This window comes from Lithobates pipiens, unplaced genomic scaffold (genome assembly GCF_037356315.1).
Source record: "Lithobates pipiens isolate NorthernLeopardFrog02 unplaced genomic scaffold, aLitPip1_a1.2 Scaffold_22, whole genome shotgun sequence".
NCBI classification, from domain to species: Eukaryota; Metazoa; Chordata; class Amphibia; order Anura; family Ranidae; genus Lithobates; species Lithobates pipiens.
In genome coordinates, this window is record NW_027507784.1 from 277,052,368 (window position 1) to 277,075,988 (window position 23,621).

The window sequence follows — 23,621 nt, forward strand, 5'->3', positions numbered from 1 at the left end:
TGTACAGGTATCTGCACCCCCCTCCCCCCTGAAAGGTGCCAATTGTGGCGCCGGAGGGGGGGGGTTCCGATGAGCGGAAGGTCCACTTTAGGGTGGACCTCCGCTTTAATAAAAATAAAAAGGTAAATAGAGTAAGTGTATCCAAAGCATAGCCAGAGTCCAGTAACCGGATCGAGTAGTCAGCCAGTCCAAAGTTTAATAACCAGATCAGGTAATCAGCCCTCCCCGAAAAATTACAGTAGGTCTTATTTTCGGGGTAGGTCTTATTTTTGGAGAAACACAGTAGTAGGCAATACATACATGGAGGCACCATATTATATATATATATATATATATATATATATATACATACATACATACACACATGCATATCTATATACTGTATCTAGTTGTTACACCTGCCAAAAGATTTGTAATCATATTTTGTCAAACTTGTGATTCATACATTTCGCTCACTCTGGACATCCATGCAGGTAAAACCCCTATTTACCATCTTTACAGCTCTCCGTTTCACCTTTGTGTTCACTAAACAATGAATCTGTATTACTGATTCACTTCCCAATAAGCAGACAAGTGACATAAATATCTGGTGGTGCAGGAGAGTGGTAAATTACTAGACCGCATGTGTCGAACATAAGGCCGAGGGCCCAAGCCATTTCATGTGGCCCTTGCACCTCTCCTGCATCTGTGGCACCCCCTTTGCCTGTGCCCCCGCTTTGTCTCACCAGTTGTCAGCAGAGGGGAGGACAGAACTCCTCCATCAAATCCTGATGTACACTGATGTAAGGCATAGTGGAGGATTCTTGACTTGTGATGATAGAGGGCTCTTGACACCTGATGTAAGGGGGAGTGAGGTACTCTGGACATCTAGTCTTATAGATACAACCAGCCTTTTGAAAGCATTCATAATGCGGATACAGCCTGCAATGAAATGGAGTTTGACGCCCCTGTACTACACATTTGGAAGATAATAAGGGCTGTGAATTACACATTTTTTGGCAGGTAAAAAAGTTCCTATGGATGAACTGCAATAGTGTTTAGCATTTTTTTTACAATAAAGAGTCCCACTTTATTTGTTTTGTGTGATCTCCAGATTTACTCCTACATGTCTCCATGCTAGCTGCATTCGGAGGAATGAGCTTTATGCACTGAATATCTTCTACACCAAGCATATTCTTCGCTAATCATTATACGAAAAGCTACTCCACCAAGTCATAAAGTGAAGGATCTGCTTCCAGATTTTTCTTCATATGATGTAAATGAACACAAAATAGCATTTCTAATAAAAAGTTTTATTTATTGTCAGTAAAGTTTGAAGTATTTTAGATCATCTGATCAGACAGGTGACATTGCACACTACTATTGTCCATCACCTTCAAGATAAACCTTCTGAAAATAAAATCCAAGAACAATACGATAAACTGGACACTGACGGGCCAGCAGTATATTGTGAAAGGTGGAATTTCTATCAGTACTCAATGCTTCTCATGGCTGCGATGGAGGAGGGCAGTTTCCTGGGTAAGGCCTTTGCAGCTTGCCTGAAGTCTTCGGGCTTGGTTTTCATCAGTGTGACAATGCTCTGCAAAGTGCGGGTGGGGTGTAAACCCAGTGCGTCCATCACATTAATTAGATAATCTAGAATAAAAATAATAGGTTACATTGTTACTCCATGTAAAATCCTTTTCTTGAAGCCCATTGAGGAGCACAGGAAGTCCTAAACCTTCAGTCATACAGCTGCTTACAGGAGGACTGGACCCTTGCAAACAAAGAAACTGTAGGCCAGCCAAGGAAAAACCCTCTTACTGCCAGCAGGCCTCAGTTTTGTAGCAAATAAGTACTGTAAGCATGATTATAAATACATTCCCTCAATGGACTCGAGAAAGAAAACGTGATTTTTTTTTGTTCATTGAGGAACACAGGAAGTCTTTAACTTTCAGGACATCCAGAAGCTGTCCTACTGACATTGGGCAATACAGCAAATGCCAATAGGAATGTTTTTGGAGTGGAATAAATAAATAAAAACAAACTGGGTACTGCCTTGAATTCGAAGAGTACCCTGAATGACTTTACACCCAAAGCTGGCATTAAATGAGGCTGAAGCATTCACCTGTGGAACTTAGAGAAACGGCGAACAAAGGACCAAGTAGCAGCCTTGTAAATCTGGGAAACATGTCGTCTAAAAGCCCAAGTAGTACTTGCAGATTAGGTTAGAGTAAGTCTTAATAGAGGGAAGCTGATCTTTGAGAAAATAAACTTGAATAATGGTCTGCGCCATGTAGAAAGGGGTTCTGAGCCCTTATGAGGCCCTTCTGGAATGATAAAAGGGGAATCAGTCTTTCTGAAGGAGCACTGTCTGTCAAGGATTTGAGCCACTTTAGAATCAGACTCTGTAGCCAGTGGCGGAATTATCAGGGTCCGCCACTGTAGGGGGGCCCGCCGCCGCAGCCGTCGCCCGGGAGATTTTTATTTACACGGAGTCCCGGTTATCTCCGCCCATCCTTTTCGGCTGCTCTGCCTATCCTCCCACCCATCCTCTCCATCCATTCTCTGCTCCCACACTCACGGGGACAGTCCAGCCCGCTTCACCCATTCCCTCTGCCCGCAGTCTCCGCCCAAATTCTCTGTCCCCGCCTGCTCCGCCCATCTTCTCCGTCCACACCTTTAATCACAGGCCCCGCCCAGCCTCTCTGCTCGCCCAAGCAAGACCGAGCAAGGAGGGGGAACCAAGTGATCTACAAGTGAGTGGCACCCATCTCTTAATAAGAACACTGCCACTGATCCCCCTCCCCCCCGGCACCACCACTACTGCCACTGATACCCCCCACACCACCACCACTACTGTCACGGATACCCTCGCACACCACCACAACTGCCACCGATACCCCCGCACACCACCACAACTGCCACAGATACCCCCGCACACCACCACAACTGCCACAGATACCCCCGCACACCACCACAACTGTCACGGATACCCCCGCACACCACCACAACTGTCACGGATACCCCCGCACACCACCACAACTGCCACCGATACCCCCGGACACCACCACAACTGCCGCTGATACCCCCCACACCACCACAACTGCCGCTGATACCACCCACACACCACCATTACTGCTACTGATATCCCCACACCACCATTACTGCCTCTGATACCCCCCACACCACCACCACTACTGCCTTTGATTGCCCTTCCCCACACCACCACCACTGATACCCCCCACACCACCACAACCACTGCTGCCACTGATCCACCCCACCATGACCACTGCTGCCACTGATTCCATCCTGCAACCACCATCCTTGCCACTGATACCAGTCCCCACCCCACCACTCATCCCATTCCACCCCCCAACCACCACCCTCACCACGGATCCCATCCTCCCACCACCACTGCCACTCATCCCATCCCATCCCCCTCCAACCATCACCCTTGCCACCGATCCCATTCCCACCACCACATCTGCCACTAATTCCATTCAACCCCCCCCCCCCCCCCCATCACTGATCCCAACCACAACCCTTGCCACTGATCCCATCACCCTCACCGCTGCTACTCATGCTGCCACTCATTCCATTCCCCACCAGCACCGCTACTACTGACCGCATCCCCACCCAACCACCACTGCTGCCACTGATCCCATCCTCCCCACCGCAGCCACTCTTCCCATCCTCTCCACCGCTGCCACTCTTCCCATCCTCCCCACCGCTGCCACTCTTCCCATCTCTCTCTCACCACTGCCATCCCCCACCACCGATGCCACTGATCCTATCCCTCCTCAACCACCACTGCTGCCACTAATCCCATCCCCCACCACCACCACTCATCCCAGGGGCCTAACTACAGGGGTCACAATTGCAATAGTGCACATGTTGCCCCTGAACACCTAGATGGGGGAGGGGGGGCATTTAGAGGAACAAATCCCCTCGATTTTTCTCCTGCAGCCACTAAAAGTCTGCCTCTCCTCCTCTCCCTCTGATAGGGATTAAGTAACTGCAGGAGGAAAATGGAGGGGATTTGTCCCCCCTCCTATCCAGGTCCTGCTGCCCCCGGGATCAGTGGGAAAAGCCCTGACTGGAGGCCCTCCATGGTTTCTTGCACCGGGGCACTGAAGGTTCTAGTTACGCCACTGTCTGTAGCTGAAGTTTTAGAAACCACTAAGGAAATGGGTAACACCAGATACAATGGCTGCTGAAATGGGCTGAGTGCACTTAATGCCTCTGGGAGTCAGCAGAAACCTGTGAAATCTGGGTCATAATGTCTTGCATGATCAAGGTAAAAACCCAATTCAAGAGGTAAGAAGACCTAGCCATACAATAAAGAAAAAAGAAGGATTTCAAGGAGGGGAGTGACTAGCATTAAATGACAGCCTGACTCCACACTGCAGACACTGGCAACATCATTAGGCTCACTGCATGCAACCCCTACCCCTTAGTGGAGCAGCCATATTGCAGCCTCAGCGTGGTTAGGCAATATACAGGTTAATGGTAAAAGGCAAGGCCTAAAAGCAGGGGTGCCCAACCAGTGGCCCGAGGGGCCACATGTGGCCCACAGAGCCCTCTGATGTGGCCCGTGACCTCCTCCTCTGGGATGGAATAGAATACGGTCATCAAAGGTAAGCTTATTACTAAAACACAGTGTATATATGGGCATATCTGTCCTGCTGTGGTTACTGGGCTGCTTTCAAACTGATCCACAGGTGCAGAGCAGTGCACTTGTGGGTTACCTGCACTGAGCCATAGACTTGTGTTATCACCTGTGTGTTTGGTGTGCTTTCTGAAAGTGCATCACACCTGCAGGACATAATAGAAGTCTATGGCAAATTGCAGCTAACCTGCAGGAAAGCCACAGGTGCACTGCACTCTAGCTGTGGGCAAACCGCAGCACATCAGTGTGAAAGGAGCCTTTCACACAGTCCATCCGACCCAATAGGACCCTCTCTTCACCTCTACGGAGTGGCAGATGTAAACATACACCCAGAAAAAAAAAAAGTAGTATGGGCTCTATAGAGTAGAGTAGAGTGGGCTGTGTCAGTGTCCAATTGCGGACACAGACATGCCATCCGCCCGCCCCACTCATTGTGGCCCGTGACTGGTTACCAAGTCACTTAGGTAGCCCTCACTCTTCAAAAGGTTGGACACCCTTGGCCTAAAGTACTCACAAAACCCAGGCAGCTGCTAGCAGGAGAAGGTTGGTGACCTGATGTGGACAAGGTCCCTGTAGGTGGGCAGCAGTAATTTATCAAAGTTCAAAGCTTTACATGGCTCTCTGCCAGCAGGAGCAGCAGCGGAGAGATGCTTCCTTGGCACTGTATGGTGGGAAAGAGTGCAGCGTACACATGACTTCACCAAGCAGTGAAAAATTTTGTTAGACTCAGCGAGTAGACTGGTCGGGTCTTTCGGAGAAAGGGAAAATGCAGGCAATACCAACAGTTCTGGACCTGGGACAACCACCTTAGCCAGAACTGGAAGATCTGGAAAGTGCCACATATGGAACCCAGTGCCTAAAATGTAATTTTCAGGCTATCCACGCAAAGTCCAGTCCAGCAGGGTTCTATGAAAGTAAAGTCTAAAAGCCAAGTTGAGGTTGAGTGTACCAGAGAGCTGTCAATCATAGGCAAGCATCTTGCAGCAGCTTAGAGAGTCTTGATTAAAGAAAACATACTAGTAAAATTATAGGTTAGTCTTAAAAAAAAAAAAAAAAGAGAAAAAAACTAAAAAAAAAAGGGAAGAAGAATAAGAAGGACTTCCATCTTACTAGGATACTAGCGAAAAACAGAGGTATGCTGGTAGTGGGAGGAGTCCTCCTAGGCTGGCCTACAGTTTTTATGTTTTCCAGTGTCAAATTCTCCTGTGGGCCGCAGTAAAATTGAGGGTTTAGGACTCCCCTTGTCCCTCAACAGATGAAAAGGAATATCATTTACCTGCATACCCTCTAATTACTAATATCTATGAATATATTTATTTATTCATTTGTTCTAGAGCCTAGCGGGCACTATAATATGTCTAGTCTCTGCTTTTTTGTGATTTCCTTACACTACCACGCCCAAAAGACACAATACTCACAGATATGGGGCACATGTGACCCCCAAGCCCCTTCCCAACACTAAGCAGCCAAACACCAGGGCTCAATACTGTTATGTAAGGAAAGTGGGGAATATTCATAGTCCTGTGCCAATTTCAACATTCTTAAAGCCTAAGAATGTTAAACATGTTGAATGAGTGGATCAGGATAGTAGGAGGAACAAAGTAGCAGCTAGTGGCTTATTGTGCCAGCTGCTGCATTATTACCTTGTACAAATTTACTTTAATTAGTAATGTATAATGAGAACCATTATAAACCTAGGTTGATTAGGTTTAATTAGATCTTTAATTGAATAGTGTAGCTAATAGTGACCTGTTCATATCTGGGGAGTGCAGACAACTACACAAGTGGTGTTATTAGACACTGAACTTCTTTCAAAGTGAGATAGCGTGTATTTTGTAGCGATACATTTTAAAATGTATCTTACAATTACTAGTGAAGTCATTATTAGATTTTTTTTTTTAATAAAGCAAAACTATACTTAGGATCCTGCTGTTCCCCACATAAGTTAGTGTGTAATGTTTGCTGTGCATACCTCCAATTCTTAAAGCCAAAACAGTTACATTCAAGGCATGCTATGAATAACTAGCACAGTTGCTAGTGCTCTCAACTGAACTGTCAGGCCATCAAATGGCTGGTGTCATAACTGATCATATGTGCAGCACCATGGCAACTGCAGATCGAGCAGGGGGTAAGGTGGCAGTTTCCTTGGCTGGATAGGAGGGTTTATTTAAGTTTTACGGCCAGTATCACTTTGATATGGTTGAAATCATCAATGGCCTTTTCTAATCTGCCTTACTACATACAAGGCTCCTTCCTACTGACTGTACCAAATCCTCTCTGAAGAAAAGAACAGCTAAAGACTTACTGAAACATGCAGAGACATTGTTTTTGGTCCAGTATGAGCTAACACCCATATTAAAGTGGTTGTAAACCTTTCCAATCCACTTTTTTCTACAGGTAAGCCTATAATAAGGCTTACCTGTAGCTACCCTGGATATCTCCTAAATCTGCAGTTTATGAGATATCCCCTGTGTCAACATGTGCCGATGTCATTGGCACATGCGTACTGAAGCAATAACCATTGACAGCGGCTCCCGCGTGGGAGTGATGTCATCACGGCTCCAGCCAATCACAGCGCCGAAGTCCGCAATACCCGGAAGTAACTCCAGGAGCGATGTCACCAGCTGGAGTGTTGTACGAGGACTGCTGTAGGGGCTTCGATCTAAGGTAAGTAATTCATAATGAGCTAGTATGCTATGCATACCAGCTCATTATGCCTTTGTCTCGCAGATTTTTTTTTATTTTTATTAGTGGGTTTACAACCACTTTAAGTCACATTGACCAACATCCGGCAAACCTTTCCTAAATTGCAACGAGACATACATACTCTATGACCAGATGACACGTTTTTTTTCCTCATTTTCAGGACACACTGGGGAAGATTTACTAATATTGGTGCATTCAGAATATGGGGCTGCTGTGTATAGTAACCAATCAGCTTCTAACTCCAGCTTGTTCAATTAAGTTTTGACAATAAAACCTAGAAGCTGATTGGTAACTATGCTCGGCTACTCCAGATTCTGTGTGCACCAGTTATAGTAAATCTCTCCCACTGTGGGAACAAAGATTGCCCTTTTTATATTTTTGTGTACTGTGAGGTTTCACTTTGAATCCAGTTAACAAATCATGTAAGCATTGCAGCATTTGTGATCGATTTTAAGAGATAGCACTACAGGACATTGTCATAATTTATTATCCTGGTTATTTAAATGATAAAAAAAGAAAAAAAAAAACATGCATTTATTATTTTTTACACTGTAGCCTGTAAATTATTGTAACTGCCATCAGTAGATTGTGGGTGCAATATCAGGCTCCTGCAGAGTCTAGGTCAGCTGTCTGCCCATACCTCTCATACAGGCAGACAGTTATGCCCCATACTCACGATCAGACTTTTCGCCAACAAAACCGTGGATTTTTGTTCAAAGGATGTTGGTTAAAACTTGCCTTGCATACACACGGTCACACAAATGTTGGCCAACAATTATGAATGTGGAAACGTACAAGACGTATGATGAGCCAAGAAAAAGGAAGTTCAATAGCCAGTGCGGCTCCTTCTGCTTGATTCCGAGCATGCGTGAACTTTTGTGCATCGGACTTGTGTACACACGTTCGGAAATTCCGACAACATAGTTTTGTTTGGCGGAAAATTTGAGAACCTGCAAGCCAACATTTGTTGGCGGAAAGTCCGACAACAAATGTTCGATGGAACATACACACGGTTGGACTTTCAGCCAACAAGCTCACAGCCAACATTTGTTATCGGAAAATTTGATCATGTGTACGGGGCATCATCAATGAACTATGAGAGCGCTCAGCAGCACCCTTGCATTTAATTGAGAACTACAAGCTGTCTGCCACCATACTTGTAGATGCATGGGTGGATCCCCACGTTTTTCAAATTATGACTTCGGTGCGAGAAGATCCACCGTCTGCTGTTACAATCAGGGATCGGGAGGTGCGGGCAGGTGTAATATTGTAACATGGAACATGTTACTCCCTAAATATGGGTGTAACATGTTACAAAGGTGAACTTATCCTTTAGTTTACCGTATTTTTATTAAATCGATGTAAAAGGTAGTAATGCAGTTCACTTGGATGGATGAAATCTGCAATGCAAATATGGGTTACCCCTTTAGATCTTTTCAAAATCATTCAATGGGAATTTCATTACCAGAATGTCAGTCAGCATGTATAGCAACATGAGCTTCTGAGCGTGAATAAGCCCTAACTGAAATGGATTTTATTACACCTATAAGAAAATAGCATCATTGATTTTTTTCAATTAGACTTATCCTAGTTTCGGTCCTTGCATCACACTCAAACATATATTATGAAACGTTAAAAATGCAAGGTTATGGGAAAAGTAAAAAAAAAGCCTGAGCATGCATATTCACTATACATATGCATTCCAAAGAACTCTCAGACTTTTTGTTCTGTAACACAAGGTTATCATTAAGCTCTGAGTCACACAGCTGACTCGTCCATGCAGGAGTATTCTCTTAGTTCAATGGGACACAGTGATTTGTGTAGGTTCACCTATATCAGTTGCCAGCTGTTTGCTGGAGTGTGGGGTGACAGTTGGGATCTGCAGGATGACGTCACAGTAAGTCTGCATTGTGGCTCTCGCCAGTGATCCCAGCCAATAATCAGCCATGTTGTCTAGTTCTGGCGTCTCTTCTCCTGAAACACAAAGACACACAAATAAGGTTTGGCAAAAGGTATCGTTTTTACAGTATACATACATTTTATATTAATAATTTCACCAAGATGTTTTAAAGAGGAACTATAGTGTTTTTTAGGTAGACTTGAAAAGTTTGTCTGGCTCCAAATAATTTCATCAGTGTGCATTCCATATTTTTTAATGTAGGTATATGGAAGCAGTCATATTTGATCACTAGATGTAGAAATATGTCATGTCATATTTACCATATTTCATGCAGGGAGATCTATTCTGAAATTTGTCAAGTAGCTGGGCAAAACTGCTTTATTGCTTTATTGTGCTACCATGATTACAAATTATAAATTAGTTCTTGAAACACTAATGGTTCCCATAATTTTTACTTTAAAGTAAACTATTGCAAAACTTTTTTCATTTTGGATAACCTCTGTAACTTCCTGTCCCATAGCCAAAACAGGAATTGACAAGAAATCCCTGCAAATTAAGGTGTGCCCATTGGAATATTCCCCCCCCCCCCCACCCCAATTACTTTTCTGGCGACAACCCAAAAATGTGGGTTTTCTTTTAACTTTCAAAAAGAGGAGGAATCTCCCTAATGGGGGCACTCACAGCAATAAAAACCTAAAATCTGTTCCAATCCCTCTCTACTCAATCCAAAATGTAGGAAAAAAATAAATAAAAATTTTTTTGCCATTAATTATACGTAAAATAAATAAAAAAAACAAACGTTTGCATTGGGCTTAAACAGGAATTCCAGATATAGAAACATGTCCACAGTTACATTGGTCCAGCTTGGACAATCCACACCCAATGAGATTCCTCTAGAAACTGGAATTCACTGTAGTAGGCACTGCTACTAGAGTGATCACCACTAACTTCTGGGTCCTGTGCCAAGCAGCATTGGCTTGCTGCATTGTGAACACAGGAAGTTAGCCGTTTCCTCAATGAATGCAAAGCATTTTCTGATTGGATGAGGTAAAGAGGTGGGTGGTGATATCACACTCTCCACTTCATCCAATCAAAGAATGCTTTGCAAAGCATTCTCTGAATGGCGTCCATGCCAAGCGGCCGACCTTCTGTATTCACAATGCAGTAGGAAAGCCACTTGGCATGAGACCCAGAATCTAGTGGAGAGCACTGTAGCAGAAGTCTACTCCAGCGATTTCCAGGTTCCACGTATGGTATATGCATAGTTATATTGGTCCAACCTGGAATTCTTCATTAAAGTGGAATTCCACCCATTTAAAAGTCAGTAGCTATAAAAAGTGTAACTGCTGATTTTTAATAATCAGACACTAATCTGTCCCACGGTCCAGCAATGCGAGCGTTTCGAAGCCTCGCTCCTCTCCGCGGTGCCAGCATTGTAACTGTGTGCGCCTGGCTGTGGCCACTCTGCATGCTGTGATTGGCCTGTGACATGTGCCATAAGATTGCAGGGACAGAAGAGGGAGAGGTGATCTTCCTTCCAGCACTGTGGCGCCAGGGAGGAGGTGGGAGCTGGGTGCCTGTAAAAACAGGGTACCTGCTCCTCCCCCCAAAAAAAATTACATGCCAAATGTGGCATGTCAGGGGGTCTCCTGCCCTTAAAGCGGAAGTTCAATTTTTGGGTGGAACTCTTAGCTTAGTAAATTAAAGCAAACACATGCGCTATTGGCCATAATTATAATTTCGGCCATGTGACATTATATTCAGTGATTCTATATTCAGCTCTCATTGGCTCTTACAGTAGAGAAGAACAATTCATATGGAAAATATTAACTTTTATAGACAAGTGAATTGAGGGCCAATTATTCTCTTTAATGGAAACCAGTGTTCAAGATATAGGTAGGCTGCAATAGCCATGCCTTCTATAAATGCCAGTTACCTGGTTGTGATCCTGATGTCAACTTTCAATATTGGTATTCACTGACATGAACTGGCATAAAAATTAGGAACTCAATTTTCACTCAAAGCAGTGCTGCTGGCTTCCCTCCTCTACTTTCCCCCGGGGGAAGTGGCTTACATTTCATTTACCAGCCCCTTCCTTTTCTAAAAACACTTACTGTGTCCATTCATAACTAAAGCATAGCAAACTGTATTCAGTATGCTTCAGCTTGTGAATGAATAGGAAGCAGCTCAACACAGAGCACTTCCCATTCATTCACTGAAGCTACAGAGAAAGGCATTTATGCTTAAACTTTGGGGTGCACACACTAATGCAATAGGCTACGCACACCTATGGTTTCCAAATCAACAATTTTAGCACCCATATTTCTCCTATCACTGTAATCACTATAACTAAAATAGTGTTCTGGGTGTATGCAATATGCATACACAATCCAAGTTTTTTTCTCCAAAAAGTGTTTAACCACTTGCCTACTGGGCACTTAAACACCCTTCCTGAACAGACCAATTTTCAGCTTTCGGTGCTCTCACACTTTGAATGACAATTACTCAGTCATGCAACACTGTACCCAAATGAATTTTTTGTCCTTTTTTTTCCCCACAAATAGAGCTTTCTTTTGGTGGTATTTGATCACCTCTGGGGTTTTTATTTTTTGCGCTATAAATGAAAAAAGACCGAAAATTTGGAAAAAAAAACCGCATATTTGTTTCTGTGACAAAATTATGCAAATTATAAATTTTTCTTCATAAATTTTGGCCACAATTTATACTGCTACATATCTTTGGTAAAAATAACCCAAATTAGTGGATATTATTTGGTCTTTGTGAAAGTTAGAGAGTCTACAAGCTGTGGTGCGAATCGCACAAAATTGATCACATCTGATGTACTGGTGGCCTATCTCACTTCTTGCGACCCAAACAAGCCAGGAAAGTACAAATACCCCCAAAATGACCCCTTTTTGGAAAGTAGACATTCCAAGGTATTTAGTAAGAGGAATGGTGAGCTTTTTGATGTTGTCATTTTTTCCCCACAATTCTTTGCAAAATTAAGATTTTTGATTTTTTTAATATTTTTCCACAAAATTGTCATTGTAATAGGTTATTTTTCTCACATGGCATGTGTATACCACAAATGACACCCCCCAAAAAATTCTGCTACTCCTCCTGAGTATTACAATACCACATGTGTGGGACTTTTTCACAGCCTGGCCACATAGAGAGGCCCAACATGCAGGGAGCGCCATCAGGTGTTCTAGGAGCATAAATTACACATATAACTTGTTGACTACCTATTACACTTTTGAAGGCCTTGGAGCACCAGGACAATGACACGTGACACTGATGACAGATGGCACTGATACGTGGCAATGATGACACTTATACGTGGCACTGATGACAGATGGCACTAATATGTGTCACTGATGACAGATGGCACTTATACGTGGCACTGATGACAGATGGCACTAATACGTGGCACCGATGACAGATGGCACTAATACGTGGCACCGATGACAGATGGCACTAATATGTGGCACCGATGACGCGTGACACTGGTGACAGATGGCACTGATAAGTGGCATTGATGACACGTGACACTGACAACAGATGGCATGCGACACTGACAGGTGGCACTGACAGATGGCACTATGTGGCACTGATGACAGATGGCACTTATACGTGGCACTGATGACAGATGGCACTGGGGACAGATAGCACTAACAGGTGACACTGGGGACAGATAGCACTAACAGGTGGCACTGGGGACAGATAGCACTAACAGGTGGCACTGGGGGGAGGATGGCACTGGCGAGGATGGCACTGGGCGAAGATGGCACTTTTTTTAAAGTTTTTTTTTCCCTACTTACGGCCGCTGCAGCCGTTCATCTCTCCCCTCTCACACGCTGTCTGTGTGAGTAGGGAGAGCGGCGCTGAGAGATGATAAACATATGAGATCATCTCTCATTGGATAGGCCGATCGCGCTGTAAACGACCGCTGTGATTGGCCGTTTACAGCGATCTCTGTTTGCCTGTCTCCGGTGGACACGGCAAACACAAAACTTCCCCGATGCGCGCCCGCGGCGGCGCGCATTGCGGAAGTAAACATGAGGACGTCCAGGGACGGCCTCCCGGACGAGAGCTATAGGGCGGGCAGGAAGTGGTTAAAGTTCTTTAATTGATACATAAATAATTTTGTACTTTAAAGTAATAAAGATTTTGGTGCATTGTTGCAGCCTGCATATGAAAGTTTTAAGTAATGGGGCTTGCATTCCAAGTTAAAAAAAAGGCCAGTCACCTTTGCTCTGACCTCACACTGTATCTAACCTAACACAGAGAAACAGAGAAATTTGAAACAGAGAAATCCAGGACTAAAGAAAAAAAATAAACCTACATACTCACCATGGTGGATGCAACATCCATCTTATGATGCATCTGTCCCTCTCCACCTCAAAGACCGCTGACTGCTCAGTTCTCAGTCTTCAGTGAGCAGACACCGGATCTCTCCTCTGCCCCTCCAGTGCTCACTGCAGTGCCGGGGCTTTGGAGGTGGGGTAGAAGCGGCTGACTCAGCCTTTCAGCAGTGCGCTCAGAGGCTGAGTCAGCTGCTTGTCCAGGCATCTAGGTGGATTCCAACATTAAAGTTGGGATCTTCCACGGTATGGGCCAGCTAAAGTCAGCGTACAGCAGACTTTAGGCCACTAAATGCACTCTGTGACCCACAGGAGAAGGGGGGCCAAAAGAGCTTTGGCCCTACTTCTCCTTTAACCTTCTCTTTCTCAAACCTCAACACTTCACCTCCTCCCTATCAATAACCTGTAAAGTTACGGTAAATATCAGGTATGGCTTTTTCTTTTGTATAGTTACATTGGTCCAGCTTGGACCAATAGAATTATTCATATGCCATCTCATAGATACCCCTTTCTTCTTACCTCAGATAAGTTGGTAATCATCTTCACTAGCTAGCTTAGTTCTCTACACTAAGCGGGTGGGTCATGATGTACTGTGATTGCACAATGGCTTCTCCATAGGACCTAATGAAAAAAATAACTATTTGCAAGCCTGCAGGGAGTTGCTTCTCAATTATGTCTTCTGAAGAAGCTGTCAAGCATGCACAGTACTCTTCTGGAAGAGGATTAGAGTCACCTGAGATGGGTAGGTTGCAATGGGTGCGAGAGGTTGTTTGAGGTAAGCAGAAAAGATATCTATGGGATGGGAAGAAGGAGCAGTAGGGATTCATTCATGCAAAAGGTATCCTAGAACTTAAACCAGGCTTTCTCAACCTTTTAACCCTAGAGGAACCCCAAAAATAAATTTTCATGTCTTGAGGGACCCTTACTAAAACCAAATCATCAGGGCTCAATAGGAACAATGCTCCTTATATTAGTGGTCAATAGGAAGAATGTCCCCCATAAAGTGGTGTTTAGAATGCCACCCTTAAAGACAGCTAAAAAGATATTTGGTGTCATGCTGCTGGCTTTGCCAAGTGGTCCTGAACCTTGAACTCTGTAGGCATCATCAAATAGGTGGTTCATCAGCCACAGCTCAAGGAACACCTAGCAACCTCTGGAGGAACCCCAGGGTTCCACGGAACCCTGGTTGAGAATGGCTGCCCTAAACGTTAACTCAAACTTAAGCCTTACAGATCCTGTATTTACCTTTTCATGTGCCAAAAGTATTGTACACTCTTGCACCAAAATAAGCACTGAAAGGTCTCTGTTCTCAGTGAAGATCTTGGTGCAGAAGACAAACAATTTGCAAAAGTGATTGTATTTGGCTACTGCTATCCTCAGCAGTCTCCACAGAGCTCGAAATTTCAATAATCAGCAATGTTCTTAGGTTTTCTGCACTGAGAAGGTTACTGTTGATCTTTAGTCTCTCATAATTTTCTAAAGGTTTTCTTGTTTTTTTTTAAACCTTGAGGGCTGATCGTGCAGTTATATTAAAGCCGGGCTCCACTGCCCTAAACGTTTTTTTTTGGTACAATCACAAAGATTATGTCCTTAACATTTATAACTCATTTGTTGCATGTTTTCAGTCTTAAAGATGTCAGTTTTCTATAGCAATATCAACTTTTAATAATTGTTGTAGCCGGGTCTCATCTTACCTGTGGGCATGTGAAGCCCACAGGCATCCTCTTCCAGGATACAGTGCCCCTTCTCGACCAGGAGACACTGCGCCTTGTATTCCCAATCTCGCGCATGCGCAGTAACTGTAAAGAGGAGCGCCGTCAACAGCTAAGGTTGCCATCGCAACGGGCGGGGTTGTTGGAAGTCCCGCCCCGTTGTGATGGCAACGGAGCTGTGCAAGTAAGAAATCACGCGATAACGCACGTCAGTGGGCCGCCGCACTGACTCCTGGGAACTATGACACAGTGCGGATTAAGGATATTACGAACTATCCACACTATCCCTGCCCATATCCGCGATCACCATAGACAGGAAATGGACAAGATAACAAAAAAAAAAAAAAACTTTCAGTTTTTGAAGGATGACATGTATTTAATCAGCTTGAGATATTATGTTAAAATCGGGTGGCGCTCCGCTTTAAAAGGGATAATTTAACACAGTTTTAGCAATGTTTCAACAACTGGACTGGAGTGGCTCATCTTAATATCTGCAAACACAGTAGAGAAAGACAACAGCAAAATCACCTGAACCTCTGCTCTCTAACGTGGTTTAATTGAGCAATTAGTTGAATTGTCTCCAATTATGCTCATTGTTAAGTGAAACATTAGGGGACAGAAGTTTAGATGATTTTGCCATTTTCCCCCAGACAGATAATTAAATATCTTTATCAGCTTTTATCTTGGAGTGTGGCTTGTCTTTCTCTACAAGGTTTGAAGCTATTATGTTGAAGAGAGGATGGACTACTTGGGGAGCCAGCACCAGTGGCTGGGCATGCAGAGACACAGAATCTGCAGCACAGAATTCAGACTACTTGTTTGCATCATCTTAAATCTACTGAACATAAAAAGTTAAGAATCTGCATTAAAATCCTTGCAATGTAAATAGTGTACAGCTTTTCCCTCACAAGCAGATAGATATGCACTTAATAAACAGAAAGAAATAAACAGGTGCAGGTTTAAATCTACAGTTTTTTAGCAAGACTCAGCTTGGTTCCAACTAAGGCTGGCCATACGTTATGAAATTTTCTTTCCTTCCACCATTGGTGAAAGGAAAGAAAATCACTTCATTCCTCCATGTGGATGGGGGAACCCTCCTGCTGTGCTACTGTACTCTGACAGCGGGAGGTTTCCCCACCGTCAGCACACAATGATTAATGCTGCCGACTATAGCCAGCAGCAGCGATCTTACGAAAAGAAAACAAGGCCTGTCCATAGATAGATTGAAATTCGGCCTGACTGATTTCTGATCCATCAATGGCTGGCTTAAAGTCTAAGCTGTAAATCTCAGACATGAAATACAAACAAAGCACTTCCCTCTATAATGTGTACTTGTCTCAACCCAGAGCACTATGTGTCATTTATCTCTGCCGGCCCATTCCTCTGCTACATGTATGAGTCACCTCTGACAAGTTTCGTGACACCAAGATCTAAAAAGGTTAAAGGGGAGGGAGCTGTAGCATGCAACTCTCACTTAGCTCTGCAGAGTGTAAATTTAGCTCCCCACCCCTGCTTTCTGAAAGTTCAGACAAGCTGTTTAAGTTTTGCAATTTTAATGGCTGTTTTGAAGAGAATGCTGCAGATAAAACAGGTACAACTTAGGTAGGAGTATTTGTTTCATCTCTGTGCATCACCTGAGGCCAGTCACTTCACTTGGTTTACACTTTAACTCAAATATCTGTTATGGTCACAGGGAAAATCCATTTAACTAATCAAAATGGCACCAATTATCACTGAAAATTAGAGTTAGATCATCATCATGCTGGTGGAAAGTTTTCCTTTTAGTTTTTTGGATATAAAACACATCTGCCGAAAAGCCGTGGGACTGATCTAAAGAAAGATTTTGGTGGTGCTGTTCTCCTGATAGTCATAACTCACCTTGCTCTGGAGGATAGGGCAGCTTTCCAGCATGCAATGCTAGCTCCAATGCTGAGTCTTCGGGGGTTACGAATGACTCCAGATGCAGGGGGAGGGACATGAGGTACTGACCAATCTAAAATTACAAGGAACCAAAGTGACTCGAAGTGTTCTAATAAAGCAGAGAAAGGGTTTGACTGTAGAAATCAGTTAAATTGTTCCTTATAAAAATTTGTACATTTAATATTAAAAATAAATAATAAAGTAAGATTACGGTCTACCTTTAAAATAACATCTTCTACAGCACTTTACTGTATGTGCATCTGCACTTATGGCTTTCCCTTTAGTCCCCTTGCAAAGTATCACAAATACAAATTTCTGTAATGGGGTGACAATGCTACTACACTAAATAAAGAAAAAATTACTGCGCTAATGATTGTGCAAAAGGAGCTAGCACCGCAATTGACAATTATTGTGCAAAATACAAAAGTGCTGCACGAGATAAGCATAGGTAAACGTGATCATATGAATAAATATAAATCATAATGAAACAAAAACTAGAGTGGAGACAGGAGTTAATGTCTCAAACACATAATGTAAATAGTGAAAATATAAAAACATTAAAAAGTTCACAGTAGGCCACCATTCATGTACCCATATGAATACAAAGGCCACACAAGTGCTTGAGATGATGTTCAAACAACAAATGACAATCCCACCACCATGGATAATCACAATGCACTTACCAGAAAATTTGGACCCAAATACCATACGGTAGTGGGTCGCACAGGCAGATGTAAAAGACCATCAACCAGGGGAGCCAGATCACTCAGGTATCTCTGGATGGATAAGTCTCACAGATCTCCACAGCTCTAGTATGGATGGACTCCAACATGGACGCACCATCATCCCCTGGGTCTATGACGCTTTGTAGAGCTGGGGGCACCTGTCTTACGAATACCGGTTTGCTGCCTGATGTTTTGATTGCAGGAATTTGTAAGACAGGTGCCCTCAGCTCTACGAAGCGCAGAGGACCCAGTGGGATGATGGTGCGTCCATGTTGGAGTCCATCCATACCAGAGCTGTGGAGATCTGTGAGACTTATCCATCCAGAGATACCGGTGTGATCTGGCTCCCATGGTTGATGTCCTTTTACCTCTGCCTGTGTGACCCACTACCGTATGGTATTTAGGTACACATCTTATGGTAAGTGCCTTGTCATTATCCATAGTGGTGGGATTGTCACATTGGTGGCTGTCATTTGACCATCATCTCACGCACTTGTGTGAACTTTGTATTCATATGGGTACATGATTGGTGGCCCACTGTAGACTTTTTATGTTAAATATTTACATTATGTGTATGAGACATTCACTCCTGTCTCCACTCTAGTTTTTGTTTCATTATGATTTATATTTATTCAAATGCTACTGCACTGTTCCTGAATTCAGAGTACTGTTGCCACCCTCATGTAGACTGTGCCTCCTAGCCATACAGTGGGACGAGAAGATATTGCAAGGGGCCTTGATACCAAATTCATCACTGCTTAAAAATAAGCCTGTAGCTTGTCAATTTACAACTGGTCATATATAGCTTTCCCAGTGTATCTTATCCAAACAACTAAAGGGTCAGTTGTAATGTGGAGGCTGCATTTGATTTCTTTTTTCAGTTTTTCCTCTATATTTTCAGCTTTGATCCTATCTGTAACACACTCCCTGTGCAAGAGCGACAACACCTATTACCTGTACTGTATCAATGAAGGGGTAGCTTTCTCACCCCAGGACAGGAAGTGTGTTGGGACTACAAGACGCCCCCTTCTCTCCACGTCTCCATATCATAGGAGAGGTGATCTGAGGTACATAGAGAGAACTACCAACAATTCTAACTAATAAGAGTGAAGCAAAGGCAAAGGACATACAAGGATATCAGGTCCCAATATTCTTGACAGAATCCATTGGTATTTCTTTGCAATTATTGCCAGATATAACAATACACCTATGATGGTATACTAAACAGACCAAAAGTGAATGGAGAAGCTCAATATTATGGCTTAATATTGTACACCTGAACTAGGGCCTCACTGGTGCAATTATGCTTCATCTTAGAAGCCAAGTAGGTTTGGATCTGGTTACTACATGAATGGGAGACCCATTTTAACTGCCAGAGGCAGACCTAAAGGCCCTTCATGATCCTACTTAACTAGGACTTGACTAGGGTACACTGGCAACAAATAGCCCTTTTTGGTCCTCTATAACTGGGAATCCCTTGTTGAAATATCCCCACCATTGTTTTTTTGGCATGGCTCCCACTTACCTTGAAGTGTTGGGGAGTTCCCCACCCCCTCTTTTCATTATCATCATAAATACATTAAAAATCCATCAAGAAGTATGAAACAACCTAGGTAAGACCAGGGCAGGCATGCAAATCTGGGATCTAAAGTGCCAAGGCTTCAACTATTATCCATAAGAGCTGAGAGTCTGCTGGTGAGTTTTAAATTGCAGTATTTACTGAAAATGGTAGCATCAATTTAACATAAACAATTCCTTTAGAAAATCTACACATTATTTAAGCCGGCCAAAGATGCATTAAAGCTTAGAAGGTTCAGCAGAGACCGGCCAAGATTCATTTCATCTATGGGCAGACTGGTTGAATTGAAGTCGAACCATCGATCGATTTCAGTACAAACAGCCTGTTGGATTTTTTCAATATGCGATCACTGCCGGTGGCTATAGCAGACAGCAGTGATCATTGTGTTCCGGGAGGGATTCCCCAATCAAAATGGTCTGTTGATGGGAGAATCAAGCGATTTTCTTTTCTGCAAACCATTATTGCAGGAAAGAAAAATCGCATCATCTATGGCTTGCTTAGTTTAGAGTGACAAAACCCCTTCAATTTGGCAAGTTTAAAACAGCAATGTTAATGTAATTAGTGATAAATTCATTACAGTCTGGCCATTGATAGCATATAGCACCACTTACATTACTTATATACTCGAGCGGAGTAAGGCTGAATGTGGGTAAATCTTCTGTCAGTGTTTCTCCTGACTCTTCAAATCCCCAGCTCTGAAAATTAAGAGACACGGATGAAAGAAGTTATAGCAAAATGATATCAAAATCCTATGCATGGTTTGACTCATAGCTGTATATCTGCACTGTGAGATCATCCAAGGCACTGCTGCCTCTGACTGCTAATGGTGATGTCACTAATGTGCAAGCTTATGGTTCTCCTTTCAGGAGAGGAAGCTGAAACTTAGGAAATTGCAGGCAAGCACCTCACTGCTTCTGTTTCATTAATTCTGTGGCACTGTGCTTTGTGGTTATTTCTTCACTAGTTATTAAGGGGCACACCTGACATGAGGAAGCAAAGCCCTGCCTCTAACAAGATGAACGGACACTGTAAGGCCGCGTACACACGCGCGGACTGTTCGCCCAACTTTGTCCGCTGAACAGTGTTTGGGCGGACAGTCCGCTCGTGTGTGGGCTTTCAGCGGACAGTTTCAGCGGACAGTTTGACGAACAAGGTTTTTCGGAAATTCCGTAAAACTGTCCGCTGAAACCTTGTTTGAGCGAACAGTCCGCCCGTGTGTAGGCTTGTTCGTCAAACTAAGTTCCGCGCATGCTCAGAAAGGATTTACACGCCGAAAGTTATAATGCAGTGTATAGGACGTCGTATTTTTCGTCCCGTCGTACGTGCCGTTCACGTCATCGCGCACGGTTTCAGCAAACTGTTCGTTCGTCGTGTGTGGGCATGTCCGTCCATGCTAATTTTGAGCGGACTGTTTGCCGAAACTGTTTGACGGACAAAGTTGGGCGAACAGTCCCCGCGTGTGTACGCGGCCTAAGACCAATTTCAGTGAGCCTACAGACAATATTAGTTACTAGTCCTTTCCCTCTGCTTTTTTTGTACACATTCTGTTCAGGTCCATTTAGTGCCGTTTCAGCCCTTTTACACACGGTCGGAGATTCCGACGGAATGTGTCCGATCGGACCGTTTTGTGGGATATTCCGACTGTGTGTGGTCTCCATCGGACTGTTTCAGTCGAAGTATCCGACGGACCAAGTTTTCCAACTTGTTGGTAAAATTTTCCGACAAAATGCTCCAATCGGACATACTCCGATCATGTGTAGAGAAGAATTCCGATCAGACAAAGTGCCACGCATGCTCAGATCAAATTCCTACATCAAAGCTATTAGCTACTAGCCTGAATGTAGTCCCGTCGTAACTAAATAACCTCATCACGTTCTGAACGATTGGATTTTCCGACAACTTGGTCCGACCGTGTGTATGCAACAGTTTCGGACAAAATCAGACAGACAAAATCCGACGGATTTGGTTGTCGGAATGTCTGACCATGTGTACAAGGGCTCACACTGTAGCAATCTCAGACATCACATGTGATTTGCACCACACTGCTGTGCAGATCACATGTGATGTCTGTGCTATGCAAATTCAGCCCTACAGAATGTATGGCTAAATTTGCATTGCATTCGGACCAAAATCACGCAGGACCCTTTTTTGTTCACACCAGAAATTGATCGCATGGGCCTTCACACCCATGCAATCCGATTCCTGTTCGAATTGACAGTTCGCACTTCAATTTGCAAACCGATCTGGGGGTGTCAATAACTTGTATTGACATTCCCAGCGGTTCGCATAGGGCAGTGTGAACCGTCTGCAATTCAGGTGTAATGTGGGAACCCGTGCTGGATTTACAGGGTTTCCCACATTGCACCAGTGTGCGTTTGTTAACCTATAAAAAAAAAAAAAAAATGGATCCTGCTCCTTTAAAGCATGTTATATGACACAGTGTTTGTCCTGTGTAATTTGGCCCCCTGTAACACCTAAAAAACCTGGCCGATCCTGCGAGTTTCTCCCCACCCCTCTGTAAACTGACCACGGTGTATCATGGCTGCTGAGATCAGACACCGTGGTCAGTTACGTGCCTGTCATCAGCAGCCTGCTATCTGCTCTCCTCTCTGCTCCTGTGTCCTCCTTCCCCCTCCCCTTTCGGTCTGTGTGTGAGCCGCTCCTCCCCCCTCATGCTGCTCTCATAACACTGACATGTATAGACCATCAGCACTGCCTCCTATTGCAGTATTCCCCTCTGTGAATGATTTGTAAACACCTTATTTAGGAGCCGAGATTGCGATTACATGACCAGCCAACTCTCTCCCCTCCAGACTGACATTAGCAGAGGAATCTCATCCCTGCCCGCTGCATCTCTCAGAGGAGGAAAGGAGAAAGTTGGCTGGTCATGTGATCGCAATCTCAGCAGTGAAATTAGGTATTTGCAGCATTTATTTTTATGAATCACACAGAGGGGGACACTACAATAGGAGGCAGTGCTGATGGTTTATACAGGTTAGAGTGGCTTAACAACCACTTTAATGATGAAATTCACTACAACTGCTAGCCAGCAGATCATACATACTGGTGGTGCTCCAAAACTACAAAGATTGTAGTAACAGTAAACAGCTTACCAATGTTTAGGAAACACTGCCATTATCAGTAATCTAACTCCTTTCATCTACCCGAAGTCCAGATTCATTCCTTTCTAACCATGCACAAACTACATAATCCTGATGGCTTTTCAGGCAGCGTTGCACAGCTTTATTTTTTTATAGAAACTAGCAAACAATTTTTTTTGCCAAGCTAAGATCCAAAACGTACTCTTTTATCGATTTCTTTTTTTTGAAGAACAGGATACCACCCAATCATTCTCAAATATACCACGTACAATGGTTGGGACATGCTACTTCTATAAAGGTTGGGGGTGGTGCTGGACAGGGGCTGAGCCAAGTCACAGGGGGCTGAAGCGCCTCTTTAATTTAATAAGAGAATATTATTGTTAGTGTTTACATGCACTTTGTCTCGAGATTTTAGCAAAGCCAGTTAGTAATCATTTCCCAAAAGGAAAGAGGCCGTAGGTATAGCTCTGTCCTTGATGCAGCAGGATTCAGTTATGGTGGAGGCATTCACTCTCCTTCAGGAGATTGCAATTTAGCGGGTGATACTTTGGTCTGGCCATTTGATCTAAGTGTCCAGTATATACTATCTTTTGCAATATTCAGCGATACGTTTGGTACTTTATCTGTGGTTAAAGACACACTCAATTGTGAATGGTATATACAAAGTGACTCTCAGCCATGAACATTTCCACAGCATCTTTTGCTTGCTTAGCAGCAAGCTGAAAAATGTTTACACTTAGAGTTTTTCAAATCCTACGCGCGAATCTCTCCTGAAGAAGCGCTAAACTAGCGCGGAACATGTCGAGCTATCTTGCTAACTAAAAATACGGACCCACATACCTGACACCACTCTCTGAGACTCTGAATATTTTTCTACTACTGGAGACCAAACCAATGGCTTTGTATTGTTAACTATTGTATTATATACTTTACTGGAGAATATCAGTGGTCAGGCAATATGGG

The 23,621-nt window shown here is 43.7% G+C and overlaps 1 protein-coding gene across 2 annotated transcripts in view; it reads right to left on the minus strand.

The window, feature by feature from the left end:
* Positions 1-1,276: 1,276 nt before the first annotated feature.
* Positions 1,277-23,621, minus strand: part of COG7 (component of oligomeric golgi complex 7) — an 80,307-nt gene continuing 57,962 nt past the window's right edge. For both annotated transcript variants that reach the window (XM_077449073.1, XM_077449072.1), the window contains exons 15-18: positions 20,169-20,252; positions 17,212-17,326; positions 9,188-9,331; positions 1,277-1,635 (exon numbers count right to left, since the gene is read on the minus strand). In XM_077449073.1, the coding sequence (XP_077305199.1) occupies positions 1,469-1,635; positions 9,188-9,331; positions 17,212-17,326; positions 20,169-20,252 (510 nt within the window). In that variant the 3' untranslated portion in view covers positions 1,277-1,468. The remainder of the gene's footprint in view (positions 1,636-9,187; positions 9,332-17,211; positions 17,327-20,168; positions 20,253-23,621) is intronic.